General features: G+C 27.5%; 1 protein-coding gene across 1 annotated transcript; it reads right to left on the minus strand.

Moving 5' to 3' along the window:
- Positions 1 to 677: 677 nt before the first annotated feature.
- On the minus strand, positions 678 to 16,964 carry LOC111613853 (G kinase-anchoring protein 1-like). Its single transcript, XM_023355204.1, has 10 exons — positions 16,708 to 16,964; positions 6,554 to 6,679; positions 6,391 to 6,468; positions 6,157 to 6,310; positions 1,556 to 1,680; positions 1,355 to 1,456; positions 1,211 to 1,274; positions 1,074 to 1,144; positions 898 to 975; positions 678 to 825 (listed from the first exon to the last, which is right to left on the minus strand). Exons 1-10 carry the CDS (start codon positions 16,879 to 16,881, stop codon positions 799 to 801), a joined length of 999 nt encoding a protein of 332 aa, XP_023210972.1. The 5' UTR covers positions 16,882 to 16,964; the 3' UTR covers positions 678 to 798.
- Between the last annotated feature and the right edge of the window lie 358 nt (positions 16,965 to 17,322).

Consider the following 17,322-nt stretch of genomic DNA (forward strand, 5'->3'; position numbering starts at 1 on the left):
GAGCTTAACATTATTTTGTTTTACTTGTATATTGTATTTCTTCAACAAACAAAAAACTTAAATTTAAAAATAAAATTAAAATTATGCCCTTCATAATAATATCACCTTATAAAAATATGTATTTTGTTCTATGAACATTTATAATATTAATTCTGGTACGTATTAAAAAAATTAATTTTCTGTATCTCTTATGTTAATATGTTTTGTAGTGAACTTTTCTATATAATTAATAATAATACTAACCAAAATATAAAAATTTGTGAACACTTTTATTTCACATTTCTCTATATGAGATGTTTAACTAAAGTAAAAGCATATATACATACATATACATGTATATGTATATATATATATATATTATTTATATGTTTTATTGCATATCTAATAGCAAACATAAGCAAAAGTATTGCAAATCAAAAAATTTTACATATGAAAGTTGAGTGTAAAAATAGAAGGAATGCTCCATACAATTACTTGTATTCAATTAATGTATAACTTGCAAAAGCAAGAAGAAAATATTGATACTTCAACCAAAAATTTTTTGAAGAAACAGAAAATATATTTATATATATATATATATTAGTCCCATAATTCAGATGATGTCCCTTTTGTACTTTGCATAATACTTTTGATATAAATTACCTCCTAAGTCAGTTAAATTGAATATATGTTGTTCATTTGCATAAGATTACACAATAGGCATTGGTATGAAAGACCTCGCTGATATGAATTCACTCCCTTTTGTAAAAAATTGGCCAGATGAGAGAGAGTAATAAAACCATGAAGAATTTGTACATTTTATTGTTTGGTATCCTTCTTTTTATTCTGTGAAAAATAAAAGTTATTCTGTAATAGTTTAAATTTTTCCATCTTTTGTTTTTAAAATATTATACTTACTTGAAATTTTTTTAATTCTGTTGTTAATGCATGAACTTTTGATCTTTCTTGTTCTAAAGCAGTATGTAATAGTGAAACCTAGAAAGGTAATTAAAAACAATTGTAAATTTTTTAAAATTTGAAAAATAAAATTTAAAAATTAAGAGTAATTTTAAAAAAATCCCATGCATCTGTACCTGTTCAGTTAATTCATCCTTTACTTTAGTTATTTGTTCTACTTTTATAATAATTTCTGCTTTCTCATGCACTATGAAAAAAATAAATAATGTTAGAAAATATTATAATTTATCATAAATAATATTTAAAAACTTACTTTCTGCTTCAAGCAGCACTTTTAACATTTTTTTATTTCTTTCTTTCACTGCTTTCATTTCTAACTAAATCCAAGAAACATTTTTTAAACCTAAAAAGTAAATTTTTAAATGGAAGAGTCAATATAGTTAACACAGAATATTACCTTCAACCTATCTACCTCTTCTGATAATTTTGCAATCTCTTGGTCTTTTTTCTCTAGTTCATCTTGATATTGTATATTTCGAACATGATCATCTCTATAAGCCTTCATTTACAAATGAGAAAGAAATGAATTAAAATTTTTAATTGATTAAAAGTTGTTTTATAACAATTTTCTTTCATTAAAATTAAAATTTCGTTTTACTTCTATTCTCTGATAAGCATCCTTTCGATATTCTTTATGAATAATTTCTTCAGCATCTTCCTCAATCTTGTCGAAGAATTTGCTTTCATCTGAATTTGGAGGATTTTTATCTTGGATGGCATTTGCTAATTAATATATAATAAATTTTATTATTATTTATTCAAAAAATAATATTTATATTTGTAGATACAAATTATATTCTATATCTTGCATATAAATATAAGAAATCTGACCAATAGAAATAAATTCTTATTCTTCATTTAGCTTCATTGTTTGGATTTGTTTTAAATTATTATTTCAGCAACCTAATAGTTCTGTATTTTTCCAAAATTATCACGACAACTTCTGTATGTTATAAAACTTTTTTATTTATTCTTTTTGAGTATCTTTAACAAAATGCATTTCACTCATATCATCCCTCTTTAATTGCATACCATCTTGTTCCTAGTTCTCTATTGGAAGAGTATTTAAAGAGCATATCACTGCAATTAAAAATAATAATTACACTTCAGCACTGTAATAGCCACGTTTGTGAAATTCAAAAAATTGCATTAAAAATAATTAAAAGGGTGTCTAATACATTTAAAAAGAAAATTATTGAACATTTTAAAATAATAAAATTAAATTTAGAAATAAAAATTAATAATAATGATGGTATGCAATTACACCCTACTTAGTAGTGATTTTTTGCCAGCAAAGGGATCTACAATAATGTTTAAGAACCCTGTAAAAGTGAGGTAAAAGTTCTTCACTTTGTGTTTTATTTATATTTTAAATGTGTGTTTATCTTATGTGTCTTGTTGTTTTTAATAATGCATTTGAAGATTTGAAAGACAAATGTGTATTTAACAATTTGGTTTGTACACCAAATGCAAGTTCATCGTATTGTTTATATTTTAATGTCTTAGTTTGTGTTATTAAAATCTGGAATTTATTTGTATCTTTTGTTTTGTACAGTTTAATATGTAACAACTGTATAACAACTGAAGAGGGATGATATGAGTCTGAAATGCATTTTGTTAAAGATACTTAAAAAGAATAAAAAAAAAAAAAAACTCCTGAAGTACTATAATAAACAGAAACATATAACACACAGAATTTGTGATAATTTTGGGAAACAGCACTATTAGGTTGCTGAAACAATAATTTAATAACTTTAAATTACTTTGTTAAATTTATGCTTCTATTAATTAATATCTAAAAGTAGAAGTAAATAGAAAATGANGTTAGATTGGCAGCCTACCACACTGGAGAGCTGGAATCGAATCTAAATGGGTCAAAAAATCCCAGTAATTTTTCAGGGAGTGGTCCATCTGGATATGTTGAACCCTGTCCCTCACTACCTGACCACCCCATTTTGAGTCTGGCTAAACCCATACAGGGCTTACTAAGAAAAAGTCCTCTTAGTGTCCACAGGGCAAACAGAGTTAAAAAAAATTATGTTTAAATATTGGGAGTACATTCTGTTTACTAGAATACTTGTAAATAAAATTAAATGTTTTTAGTGTTCTTTACGATACACTAAAAACATTTAATTTTATTTACAACTATATTTATTAAATAAATTAAATTTACAGATGCATTGCTGCATACAATTTTTATGTTAGGCTACTTGTTGAATATAATGACTTAAATTATAGAAAATACTTTTAATTTTATTTACAACTATATTTATTAAAACAAATGGAAATGTACAGTAAATTACAAGTAAAATGTCTTTAAACTTTTCTGAAATTTGTTGTGAGAAAGTAAAATAAATTCTTATTATGGTCATCATGCAACTTTGTCCTATCAGGCTAAGCATTGCATGTTTGTAATTAAAAATTTTTAAATTAGTTTTAGTACATATAAATTATCTTTCACTCCATCTAATTCCAATCACTGACATGAGAATAAATGTTTATGTAAGGGCATATGTATGTGTACAGATGTGTGAGTGAAAGTGTGTATGAGATCAGAAAACAGTTGCCGGCCAAAGGCAAAGGCAATCCTTACCCTTGTCAGCCATGAAGAGGCAATCATTGCACCTGCTGGGCACAGAAGAGTCAATCCTTACATTCACTCAGCATTGTATTTTGTTTGTTTTTGGCAACGATTTTTGTTAGGACATGTGCAATGTTGTCATTTTATTTTTACCCCATTAATTCCATTAGTCACACTTAATTGTATCAGGGAGCACAAACTTTGTCACTTTGACTCCACTGTATCTCTTAGACCAATAGTTCCCAAACTTATGCCCATGAACCCCTTCTCATAGCAACAACCTGACGGTGAACCTCTAGTGAAATAACTACACAACTACATAATAGCAAAATTACAAATTTAACTTTAATGTCTTGAATGGTAATGTGAAAAATAAAACATTTTGATATTTAAAGTAATATTTATTGAAATTACTGGCTAAAGCTTGCCTATTTTTGATAAACTGGTATAATATAGTAAAAAGAAAAAAATGTAAAATCCTTGAAGTTGGAAGTAGATAGAGTATACTTTTTTACTTGGTTTTAACTGAAGATAATTTTTATTTTCAGTGATTATTGAATATATACCGATCCTATTGGTTTTAATTATTGAATTTATAAGTTTTTTATTTCTTTTTAGTCATTAAATAGTTTTAATAATTAGAATTATAAAATGATTCATATATTAAAAATTATAGATAATTATAAAAATAAAATTGTATAAAATGAACTATATATTTTAATTAAAAAGCATTTTGTTCTATATTTAAATTTAATATAGTTATTAACACCCTATCTAGAACCTGTTACCAGTGTGTTTTGTCAATAATACAGTTTATCACTAACATTTTTGTACTGTTAAATAGTTCTTAAGGTGAAATATCAATGGAACATATCAAAATAGAACATGATAGAAATATCACATTCTATTTTGATGTGTAACACACTGGTAACAAGTTCTAGATAGGGTGTTAATGTGTTGTTGATCATGTTTAATATTAAAAATTAAAAGTTAAAATTAAAAATTACATATGTCATAAAGGCCTACTTATGTCATAAAAATAACTATTAAGTACTTAATGTGTAAATTTTAAGTAAACCACAATTAACAGATTATTTTCTATTTTTAATATTGTTTTTGATATCGTTTTTGATAATATAAGAATTTTTAATTAACAATTTTTTTGGATAAATAACCCGAGATTGATGATAAAATGAAAAAACAAAAATGTGCCATTTATACTTTTCCAGCAATAACTTTAATCACAGAACAAACATTTATGTCAAGATGTAAAAATGACTACCAATTTATTTATTACTATTTATTTTTAACTTTCATAATAATGGAAATGAGTCACAATCATTTATACTTTTTATTAAACCTTTGATTGACCCCCTGGCATTGTCCACACACCCACAAATTAATTTTAATTTGCCATGGACCCCATCAGTGGCTCTAAGGACTCCAGAGATCCTTAGGAACCACTTTGGAAAACATTGTCTTAGACAAAGACATCATACACCCATATTTTTTAATTACATTTTTGGATTCCTCATCACAATTAATAGAAAATATCAAAGTTCAATCAAAATTGATTGATCAAATTTTGAGAATGAACAAATTCTGTAAGCCAGATAGAAGATGCTTTGCTAATGGTCTACCTGAATTAACTTCTACAGTCCTTTCAAGTATTATGCATTTCTCAGCCAAGATTCATGAAAATAACTTCTCTTGTCTTTGTTAACAAAGTATTCTTTCACAGTCTACCTTGTAAAAGTTATCTGGAACTTTACTGTAATAAGTATAAACACTTTTAAAAGAACAAAAATGTTTCTGATTAAAAATATTTGCTTTGGTTTCCTGAATACAGTATTTTTCTTATTATTTTAAATATGGTACCAAGTACAAATGTAATTTTGTTGATATTAAAAATTTCAATCTTTTATATTTTCTGAAAAATTAAATATTAAAAGGTATTATCTATTTTTGAATAATTACTATTTCCTTATTCTATCCTAGATAGTTACTACTGATCATAGTTTCGTATCCAATAAATTCTCTGACTTAATGATATCCTTCACTTTTCTGCAGTCATTATTTTGGAAATTAATGCAACAAACTAGATCCCTAGTTTTGATGTTATTTAACTTATTTGTCCAGATCACTTTCATAGTAATTGAAATTTCAATCAAAGAAGCTAAAGTGTTTTAACGAAACAATTTATTAAATATATTTAATTCCAAATTCTGCATTTTATATATACATTTTCTACAATCCTTTGATTATAGCATTTAAGTTTCATCACACGACAATAGGTAATTACAGATAGAGTATATATATATCTGATATATCTGTACCAGATCATCTATGAAAAATTCCTGATATATATATATCTGATATATCTGTACCAGATCATCTATGAAAAATTCCTGATAATCTAACTCAGATTTGAATATAGGTCTTCAAAATGAGAGCAAATTCTTTACCACTTCAACCATCCATCAATAGGATTTATTTTGTATTATTTCTTTAATGAATAAGTTTTATAATGACAAGAATCGTTATGGGAAATATATACAGCATCTTGTCCTCCAGTTTAGAAAACTAAGGGAAAAAGAAGACAGAACTAACATAATTACCATTTGCTGCACTTGAATTACTTTCACTTGATGAATTTTGAAAGTCCTTCAATGTCATTGTCTTATCTTTCTTTTGATTTCCCTTATTTTTCTTCTTTTGATTTGAACTACTAGATTTACTTGTTTCATTTTCTTTTTGTACTGAATTATAAAACTAAGAATAAAAAAAACTGATGTTAAGTTATTTAAGACTTCCTTTTATAAATACTCTTTTTAATAATTTTAATATTTTACATCTTTCTTTTCCTCAAAATCAATTTTACTCAGTAGAATTGCTTGTTGAAGATCTTGTTCATATGCATCAGAAACATACTGTTATTACAAAAATTCAAAAATAAGATTATATAAAAATAAGAAAAAATTGCTAAAACCTAAAATTATTTATAATAAATCATACTTTGGCATCTTGTTTTTTCCATTCTTCCCATTGATTTCCACTTGTAGACTGTGCCTGGTTCTGTTTTGATTGATTTGCTGACTTTGACTTTGGAGTTTTTGTAACACCAAAAGCTAAATTTTGCAGCTGAAAAAATAAAAGGTAGTTTATATATATATATATATTGATTATGTCTAAATGTCACCCAGATGGCCAAGTAGTTAGATTGGCAGCCTACCACACTGGAGAGCTGGAATCGAATCTAAATGGGTCAAAAAATCCCAGTAATTTTTCAGGGAGTGGTCCATCTGGATATGTTGAACCCTGTCCCTCACTACCTGACCACCCCATTTTGAGTCTGGCTAAACCCATACAGGGCTTACTAAGAAAAAGTCCTCTTAGTGTCCACAGGGCAAACAGAGTTAAAAAAAATTATGTTTAAATATTGGGAGTACATTCTGTTTACTAGAATACTTGTAAATAAAATTATTATATAAATACAAATATAGAAAGTTGGAAACTTAGTATTAAAATTAAAAAGGATAATATTCTATAAATATTTTTTGAATATGTTACAAAATTATTCATACAGTATAATGTTTAATTTTGAAGATTAATAATAAATGTAATATAATTTTCAGAAACAATGATCAACCAATCAAAAATATATATTTAATGAATTACACAATAGTGTAACAAACAAAAGTACATGATTATCTAACATGTCATCAAGAGTACAGAATTCAAATATGCATAAGTGTAAAATTTGATTTACAAGAAATTTCTAACATAATTTGAACAATGAGTGTAATTTCAAAATAACAAATTGGATAAGGTAAAAAAAAAAAAGCTTTTTTTAAATTTTCGTACAGTGAAATGTTTCAAAAATTTCATATTTTTGAATAAAACTTGTTTGCTTCTTACAGTATATAAAACTTGGTTTGAAAAGAAAATTTATTTTATATAGTTACTTTACAAAAAATTTTTTTTAAATATATTGCTATTGAAGCTAATGACCTGTTTTTTAGGACTAAACATAATATGCAATTTGGTAATTATTTAACAACAAAAAAATTAAAGAAAAGAAGAAAAATTTGAAATAAGATGTCATTCAATAGACATGCAAATAACTTTTTAAGCAAAGTACAATGATGCTTTCTATGATTACATCACGGTGGTACAACAGTGCTAGGCAAATAGCACTTGTTGCTAACTATGCCATTATATTGTAATTTTTATCATTTAATTATTGCTGCTTTCTTTACATTTATTATCATCATTTCAATTTATTCCCATCATCATTATATTTATTTTCACATATTCTTTTTCTAATCTATTTTATATATTCAGTCATCATAGAAGAGCCATCTCGTATTATCATACAGTTTAAAACAAATTCTTTTAAAAGCTGATCCTGCTTTGCTCTCTCTCATGTTTTACTTCCATCACTCTCCCATTCCATAATGCACAGACTAACAGAATTGAAGGCACTCCATTATACTAATATAATGGAGTGCCTTCAATTCTACTAACTAAATAATTCTACTACTAAATAAGTCCTCATATCTACTAACTATAAACTCTTAAAGCACACAAATAAATTTCACATTGATGATGATTAGAAAGAGCTTTATAACTGACTCAAGCATTCTAAACATAAGTGTAGAAAACTAATCCTGTTGATAGTAAAGTAAACATTCATTTGTAAAAAATATCAGATAATGTTTTTATCTGTGGATTATAGAGATTTTTGAATACCAATTTAATAGCTACAGACATCTTATAAATTGAGATCATTATCAAAAAGTTGTGTACAGTTTAGATGTTGGCAATCCGCAATTGAAAAGCTAAGATTGATTACTGTACTAAACCAAATTACATAAGTAAATAGAATTCTTAAAATAATACTTTTCAATATAAATCTTCAATTCCAGATTTTGGAAATGACATAGCAGCAGCAGCTAAGCACATGAATATATTTCAGTATATCTTATTAAACAAAATTTTTAAAATTAAAACATTACAATACAGTAGTATATGATATGTTAAAATATATTACTCTTTATTATTAAATTTAATTTTCATATTAGCTATTATACTGTTGGACTACCATTTTTCCATTCTCTGCAGAATTCCCTATTTTATAAAAACTTTAATATTTTGGAAGCTTGCAAAAATCATGTGGAACAGTTTTTCATGGGGAGTTCTATGAAGTATCATGAAGCTCCTGCAGATGGCAACATGTCATTAAAAACAACAGCACATAAGTAATAGAATAAAAGTATATTTTTAGTTTTAAAATAGTTTCTTTTATTTCTCTTAAAAATCGTTATGAACTTTCCAAACAAACTAATATAATACATGTCTGACTGCTTCCAATATACAGGATATCCCAAAAGTCACCGTTTACGGGGAAAATGAATAATTTCAGCAAAACATACCTTTATTTACAAAATACTCTCTATATTAGTATTTTGTAAATATATGCTAACAATTTATGATATTATTTGCATTTCCCTATGTTTGGCAACTTTTAGGACACTGCATATTGTAAATGAAAGATAAGAATTCGATATCCAACATAAATATTTAAAACCTATTCAACCAAACAGTGGCATAGCATAGTTGGGGTGGAAAAAATCACAATAAATAATAATAATAGCTTGTAAAAATTTGAACCACTTCATTTCATATTTTTGTCGCACCTACGATTTGTTCCGATTGAAATGAGCACAGAATTTTTCATTACTTATTCTGTGACAAAACTGAATTTTAGTCTTTTAAATTGAGATACCTAAATAAGGGGGCAGCGAAATTTTCCTCCGACCCAGGCGGCTGACACCCACGCAACCAAAGACCTAAACAACTGGATTATTTACAAGCTATAGATATGATATTAATTAGATAATGAAATTAGCATACTTTCATGTGGGTAACCTATGAATAGCACATGCAGTGCAAAAGAATTGTTGAAATGGAAATAAAACCGTCATATCTGCATCTCTGAAGTACATTATTACACAAACGTCTTCTAACTGTAACACTATGTTGAGTAATAACTGTCCGCAAAAAAAAACCTTTATCAGTGTTGTGTTCGTTACAATATCCACTAGTAAGTTAGATAGATCTCAATATCCACTAACATTAGTGAGTGGATACTGAGATCTATCTAACTAACAACACTGAGAAAGGTTTTTTTGTGGACCGTACGTTATTATCTTATAGTTTAGTATCCAGATTAAAAATTTTATCTCAAATATTCCTTTTTTTTTTTCTCATTTCTTTCACTTCATTTCTGTTAGTAGTTCAATGCAGATATAATTATAAAATAAGTAAAACAGAAAAATAGATTGTTTGAGATGGACATTACTCAACTATATTAAGTTTTCAAAAAAACAAATAGCTGACAAACAACAAAATTTTTTTTATCATTTCACTTCATTTCTGTTTTATTTATCAAATAATAATTTATACTTATAATAATATATTCTATATTTATGTATTCTGTTTTAGAACATTTTGTAATTGATGTTCTAAAAATCAGTCATTTGAGTGAGGATGGCCAATGCATTAGGCTGAAAACATCAGTGTAAGAGCAAATAAATATTTATCAACAAGAAGAAACAAACTGAGTTATAACCATCTTCAGTTACTTATGATGCTATCATATTTAAATATGTCTAGAAGATGAGATTAGACTGGAGGTAGCATAACTTTCGATGCATCTGCATGGTAAGCGGGAATTGCAGGTGTGAGTCCCACTCCAGGCTAATTTTCTTCTTCTAGAATACTCTTAATTATTTATTTTAATTATAATTATTAAATTTAATAAGAGATGGCACCTAATGCCTCCCTCCAGTGACAAATTATTTAGTAATTAATTAAATATAATCGCAGAAAAGTAGTTCAATGTAATACGGTAGTTGTTTTGTTTCATTCTAATAAGTTTGTGCAGTTTAGAGAACATTACATTACAGATTCTTCTATCAGTGTTTATAATTTCATTATTAAATAAAGAAATGTCTGATAATGTACATGTTGTTTATCTTACTTCATATTAGTTTCTTTTATTTCAGTGAATAATCTAATTGATATGTTCATTTATTTTATTTTATTTCATTTAGAATTAATGGTTGATAAGTAATTAGGTGTGTGGCTACACGCCATATTTAAATTGTATATTTTGTATATACAGTAGAGCGTCGATTTTTCGAATCAATTGGGAACTGGGGTTGTCCGGATAACTGATATTTCGGATAACTGATTTACGTATGAAAAATAGTTTAACGTATCCGATGTCAAAATTTTTCTCCGTTGCGTGTTGCTTCGCGTTGAATTTTTGTCGATGTTAAGCCTAACGAAGACTATTGTATCGTTAAAAATTAATTTTTTATTTTGTACAAACAAAATAAATATATTGAAAAATATAAAAACAATAAAAAATTATACTTCAGAAGTTAATTTAGTATCAAAAACGTAAAATATTTGAGTAGCCCAAGACATAGCCAAAGATTGAAGTGCCACAGCACTGGCGAAAATTTAAATTTGCCGACTGGAATTCTTTCGAAAGATTGACTTTCGGAAAATCGACGCTCTACTGTAATTGTATTATTTTATATTGTATATTCTCCGCTTCCCCTCTTTCTGTCCTATTTGTCTACCCTTCCTGGAATGTTTTCATTTTACCTTTTGCTTTGGTATATGGATGACTAACTCCAGAAACAAAGAATTGGAATGCAGCCCTGAGGGGAAGGGGGTGAACATGAGGCAGAAACCCAAAGAGGAGAGAGCGAAATGGAGTCTCCCCAGTACGTTTAGCATTGTATGGTAGAGACGAGAACCTTGGAACTGAGAAATAAAAAGGAATATATTGTGAGGAACAAGATGCATTGGCTCTTTGAACTGTTATTTTGGAGAGCGACAAAAGCGAAGTTAGTCACCAATCCAACAAGAGGTCTCATCCACAATCGTATACAAGCAGCATACCTCATCAAGTTTTGGGTACCCTCCTTTCTATCCCTTACTTTCATTCTCTAAATTTTCTAATAAGCCTTCTTTATTCAATAGTTGTAAGTAGTAATAAAAATCAAGTTTTAATTAATATAATTTAAGTAATTGCTGGACAAAGGACTACAGGTGTGCATTCTTTGTCGGGAGACTATATTGTACGGTGGTGGAATAATTAATTGTGTGAATTATTCGGTGGATGTAGCATTGTTGGTATCCTTAGAAACCTGTATCGTAACAAGCAAGTTAATAAAATTATTATGTTTTATTTTATTTATTTTCGATTTTGTGTCTTTGTCTCACTTGTTGGTCTCACAGGTATTTTGTAGATTTTCAATCTTATTTGGAGATCATACAAAGGATGATTGAATTATGTTAGCACAAGATGAAAATTAAAACTATAAAATTAATAGAAAAGCTTGTCTTTATAAAAAGTTTCAAAAATGAGGTATTACTCTGTAATTTATATTAGCACAGTTTTATCATTCAATGCTTATTGCAAACCTTTCTGCTTATTTATGAAATATTTCTAAAGTTATAAAAGAAATATTTAAATCTGATGGAATTTATAGATAAATAAGTATTTGGAACTTTATTGTAATATTTTAATAACAATTTTCAAGGAAAAAAATTTATTCTATTACATAATTTCAAACAGGTGCAATATTAAAACATTATAAGAATTATTTAATTTTATTTTAATTCTGTTAAAAATAAAATCTTAATGACATGAGTACATGATTTTAGCCACTTTCTACATTTTAAATTCATCTAGCAGCAGCAGTTTAACCATGTGTACTTTAATGAACAACTTTAAATCAAAGTAATTACAGTAAAACCTATTTATGTTAAACACCTTTGGTTCCATAGGAATATGTCTAATTTAGACAGATGTTCAAAATGTAGTGTGTGTCGTTTTTGTCCTAAAAGCATGAAAATTAATCTAGATTTGCAGGTATAGTGTGCCTATTCCAAGATGTAACAAGCAGCATCTGTACATTTTTGGAGTAAATAACTTTAATTTTTCTTCAGGTACTATACAGTATTAACATTTTAAACATGAACAAAATCACTAATACAATAAGTTAATCTTGCTTCAGCTTCAGCATTTTGCTCTTTTAAATAATTATATTGTACTTTGAGAGGGACTAATAGGTACATGATTGATTTAATGGAATATGGCTATGCAACAAATGAGTGATCTGTCTTTTAACCCCGGAAATATTCTGAGATATTGATTTCATCCAGGAAAATCTCGCAATTTTCTTAAAAGTTCACTTTTTTCTTATTTTGTATTAAGGTTGAGGAAATTTTGCAAATAGAAAATATAATTAACTTATAAACTGTCAGAATACATTTGTACTTATTAATTTAAGCCTGCTTATTCATTTTTTAAACTTTTACTTGTTATGGTATGTCACAGATTGTTAATAATCAATATGTAGCTTATTTGTGGCAAGAAATCTGAAAATTCTTTATTTATCAGAACCTATATCTTGAATAATTGTGCCAATGTTGTCTTAATTTTTAACTATGCCTGGCAGCTTCAATAACTGCATTATGCCAGATTGTGCAAATTTGGCAAGAATACAAATGAGTATGAAGTATGCAAGTGTAAAGTTTTCTTCATAAACCTGATTATTAAAGCCAAATGAACTGCCGAATTATCGGGCTATAAGCTTGATGCTGCTATTAAAGCAGCTGAGGTAGACAAATCAAGAATACTAGAGAGCAAAAAAAGTACTGCAACGCATCTTGGAAATGAACTCAAAATCTTTGAGACTGCAGTTGAAAAAACATAGTATCTGTCTTCTCTTAAATGTATTAAAGACGATTACACCCACATCAATTGAATCGAAAAGGGCATTCTTGGTAGCAGGACTTTCATTACTAAAATAAGAACTAGATTAAGTTTGTTTTATTAAGAAATGGTAACACAACACTTGGATGATCTGCATAGAGAAATGTCTTCCAGGAGGTCTTTTTAAGGGTCACTGGCCCCTATTCAGACATGGAGAAAACCCGGAGAACTCCATATGGTCAGCCTGTCCTGGCAAGGCGTGAACTCACAACTGAACTCCCAGCATTCAGTAAACGGAACTGCTTGGCCACTGGTGGGCCAACTAGATTGAGTGATCAGAGTATTGGCCATCTTTGCTTTTTAAAATCTTATTATAAAAATTTACAATAATATTTTGTATTGTGTTTTATTTTGTATTATGTATTATGTTTCATTTAGATAATGAAAATTACCTTCTAAGTTAGAAGTTTGATCTAAGCTCGTTTATTTATTTAAATTTTCAACTCAATTCAAAGGAATTTTTTTGTTGTAAGCAGTTTCCAACAAACTTTAATAAATTTTTTCTATTTGTAAAAATTTCTATGTAATTCAAAGATAATTTTTAATACATATTTTACACAGCATTATTAATATTATTATTTTGGAGGTTCCAGAATGTATTAAATTACTTAAAAAGATGAAAAATAATTATATCATTCAATTTCGAGACTTATTTTATATCTTAAAAATAATTATATCCCAGAAAAACAGTTCACTTTTTCCTCGAAAATCCTGGGTCAAGCAAAAGACTGAGAAATGAGAAACCCTGACTGCTACTATAACCAGGGGCAGACTAAGGCCTAGGCAACCTAGGCACGTGCCTAGGGCCCGTAATTTTTGGGGCCCCAAAAATTAGGTTTTTAATTTTTTAATTTTAAAAATAGGCCCGGAATTACAATGTTGCCTAGGGCCCGCTTTAGCCTTAGTCCGCCTCTGACTATAACATAATCTAATCCAGCAATCATTTGGCTTTAATATAATTATTAGGATAAATGATGTTTATATTTGTAAATAAACAAACATTAAAAATTTCTCATGCTCTGTTAGCATATAGCTAGCAATATTATGCATTAGAATAAATACATGACTACATTTCAGCTATTAAATAAAACAAATATCAGTTTTTGCATACAAACTTGTTAATTTGTTTCAATTTTGCTGAAACACAGTAATACATTTTATGTATCAACAACCTGAAGCCCAATGTATTGATAATAAGCCAAACAATTGCCGTAATTAATTGGGCTATTATTATGCTCTATTACCAAATTACTTAGTTTCTAATTATTAATTACAGCATAATAATAGCTGGGCAAACCATGGTATTCATTTGGCAGTAATTCATTTTTCCTAAGAAACACAAATTTGTACATAGATTTCACATATCAAAATTATGTTTCTTAAGAAACAACTCTAAATAAGAAACTGAGTCAAATGTATCAATTAAGTTATCACACCAGTCCCACAACTAGGAATAAATCATTGGGAGACTTGAGAGGCAAACTGATGACTGGTGTTTTACTTTTTTTCTGCCAGTACTAATTCTATTAGCTAAAGTTTAAGTGTAAAAATAAGTAACAGTAGATTAAGTTTATGTATGTGATGAAAACAAAATCATATATTATAAATATTGCATATGGGAAATGCTAACTAAGGTGAGGAGACTTAGACATCTCATACCCCCACAGCTACAGGTCTATATCATCATTATCTATTGTCAATTTAATACACTTCATTTCTTATGGATAATTTAAACAATTTGATATTCTACAGACATAAAGACTCTGTAGAAATATAGAATAAAAAAGCAAATTAAAAAGCCTGTATTTTTTCTTGATAAAGAAAAGGATATTAATCTATAAATGAGAAAAACAACATTGGAATATACAGTTTTGTGTTTTATGTTAATTAATAAAACAAAAAATTTTCATTGTGTCTATTAAATTACAAGCATAACATGCCAAATGTAAACTTACAATATAATAGCAATACTATTAGTATGCAATTAAGAATATATATAAAAAATTTATTGACAATTAAATATCACATTAAAATACAGTGACAACTCAGGTTTTCATCGATAATCCATCTGAAACAATCAGCAAAATCCAAAACCGATAAAAACTGAGGCAATATTTTCATATGAATCAATGTAAATTCAATTAATTCGTTCTACACACTCCAAAATATATACCAAAAACGCATTTTATAGAGAATAAATATAGTGTTTAATACTGAAAACAATAAGAAATTAATTTGAAGAAATGCATTTCCTCCAATAAAACCTATATCAACAACTGCTCCTTGTATGATATGTTACTGAGAAAAAGCCAATAGCTTTTAATTCTTTAAAATCCACAACAAAACTAGTAACAGAACATTTAATTAAATACTAAATGAATATAAAAGACTAATGTAAAGATAAACGAACATTTAACATGGTATTTAACACGACATTCGAAGGGCTGTGGAAACTTTCTTTGGTCCTATGATGGAGTTAAAAGGAAAGAAAAGCAATAGAATTGTTTGGTTAGACATGCAGAGTAACACTCATACGAGAAACAATGCCACACCAAGCAGGAAAATGCACAGATCGCCCTTTGTTTTCACAAAATTAGCAGCGAGGTCACACCGTGGGCACACTGACGAAAAACAAGAAAAATTCTTTGCAGAAAAAATCAACGAAAACCAAAGTATTACTATATTTCCTTTTATAGACAAAAAATTTTTCTAAAAGATATTTACAAAATAACGGGACAAGAAAAATGCAAACAATATTTTCATCTCCCTTACCTGTCAACGGTATTCATGCCTAGTATATATTAAGTGTAAAAATTATTGAATCAGATTATTTTTAGAATAATCATGCTGTCATTTTTAAAGAAATCTACGAAACACAAATCTAAGTTTTTATGTAAATAAACCAAAAACAAGACCAGACTCAATCTGAAAAATGATAAGAAAAGGCATCTATCCATATTCTATGTATCAATTGCATTCTATTTGAAAATCTCAAACATTTGATATTTGTATTTTTGAATTCAAACTGTATTTTACTGAATTTCTATACATATTATTGAATGACAAGTTCAATCAAGAAGTTTTTTTACCTATGAAAATTACTGTATAAAAAGATAATACATTACTAACATTAAAATTAGTAAGAAGTAATGTATTTTTCTAGAATAATGTATTCTTCATTGGGATTAAATCAAATTTCTACATTGTAAAGTGTTTAAAAGAACTGACATATGTTCACTTAAAATCATGATGATGATATCCAAATATATTATAAAATAAAAGAGAATAAAATGTTTTAAAATATTACCTCAGAATCTTGACTATTCTTCTTTTTCTTCTTCTTTGTTTTAGACTCATTAGATTGTTTACATTCCTGTGGATTCGCGACGTTTCTACTTTTTTCTAATTTGGGTGTTGTCGTTGTGGGCTCTTCGTCTTCTAACTTTAATACAGCAAACCGAGAAGCACAAGCGACTGACATCTTGTCTCTTAGAAAATTATGAAAAAGAAACCAAAATTCACAAGTCCAGTACTCGAATCTCCTTACGGTTCGAACGTCAACAAACACAGTGACATCTGTACTTTTCAAATCGTGTATATTTAAATTTTGTTTATATAATTTTTTTTTATTTTGTAACTAAATATAACATATTATTAATTCGTATTCTCTAATTATGTAAAATAATTTTGAACGATTTAAAAAAATAATTATAAAATTTATAGTTTGTTCATTCAAATTATTAATCTTTATGAACGTATGGCGCGTCAAGACGAATATTTTCAGAACTGTTATAATTCTTGAAAAATTCTTTGATAAATTTTATCACATTTATTTTCAGTAAACTTAATGGCTGATTAAACATTAATGTATATATATAGCCTATAACTCTTTCTGTCCTGTGGGCAATTTATAGTAAGTTCG

This window comes from Centruroides sculpturatus, unplaced genomic scaffold, assembly GCF_000671375.1.
Source record: "Centruroides sculpturatus isolate CEXI.00-Female unplaced genomic scaffold, Cexi_2.0 scaffold1912, whole genome shotgun sequence".
NCBI lineage: Eukaryota > Metazoa > Arthropoda > Arachnida > Scorpiones > Buthidae > Centruroides > Centruroides sculpturatus.

Excerpts from the sequence above, each read along its gene's own strand:
- LOC111613853 (XM_023355204.1), bottom strand. The coding sequence starts at position 16,881 with ATGTCAGTCGCTTGTGCTTCTCGGTTTGCTGTATTAAAGTTAGAAGAC. Across the intron at positions 6,680-16,707 it reads AGAATAGTCAAGATTCTGAG|CTGCAAAATTTAGCTTTTGG; the intron begins GTAATATTTTAA and ends TTATTTTTTCAG. Across the intron at positions 1,457-1,555 it reads ATGCTTATCAGAGAATAGAA|GCTTATAGAGATGATCATGT; the intron begins GTAAAACGAAAT and ends TTGTAAATGAAG.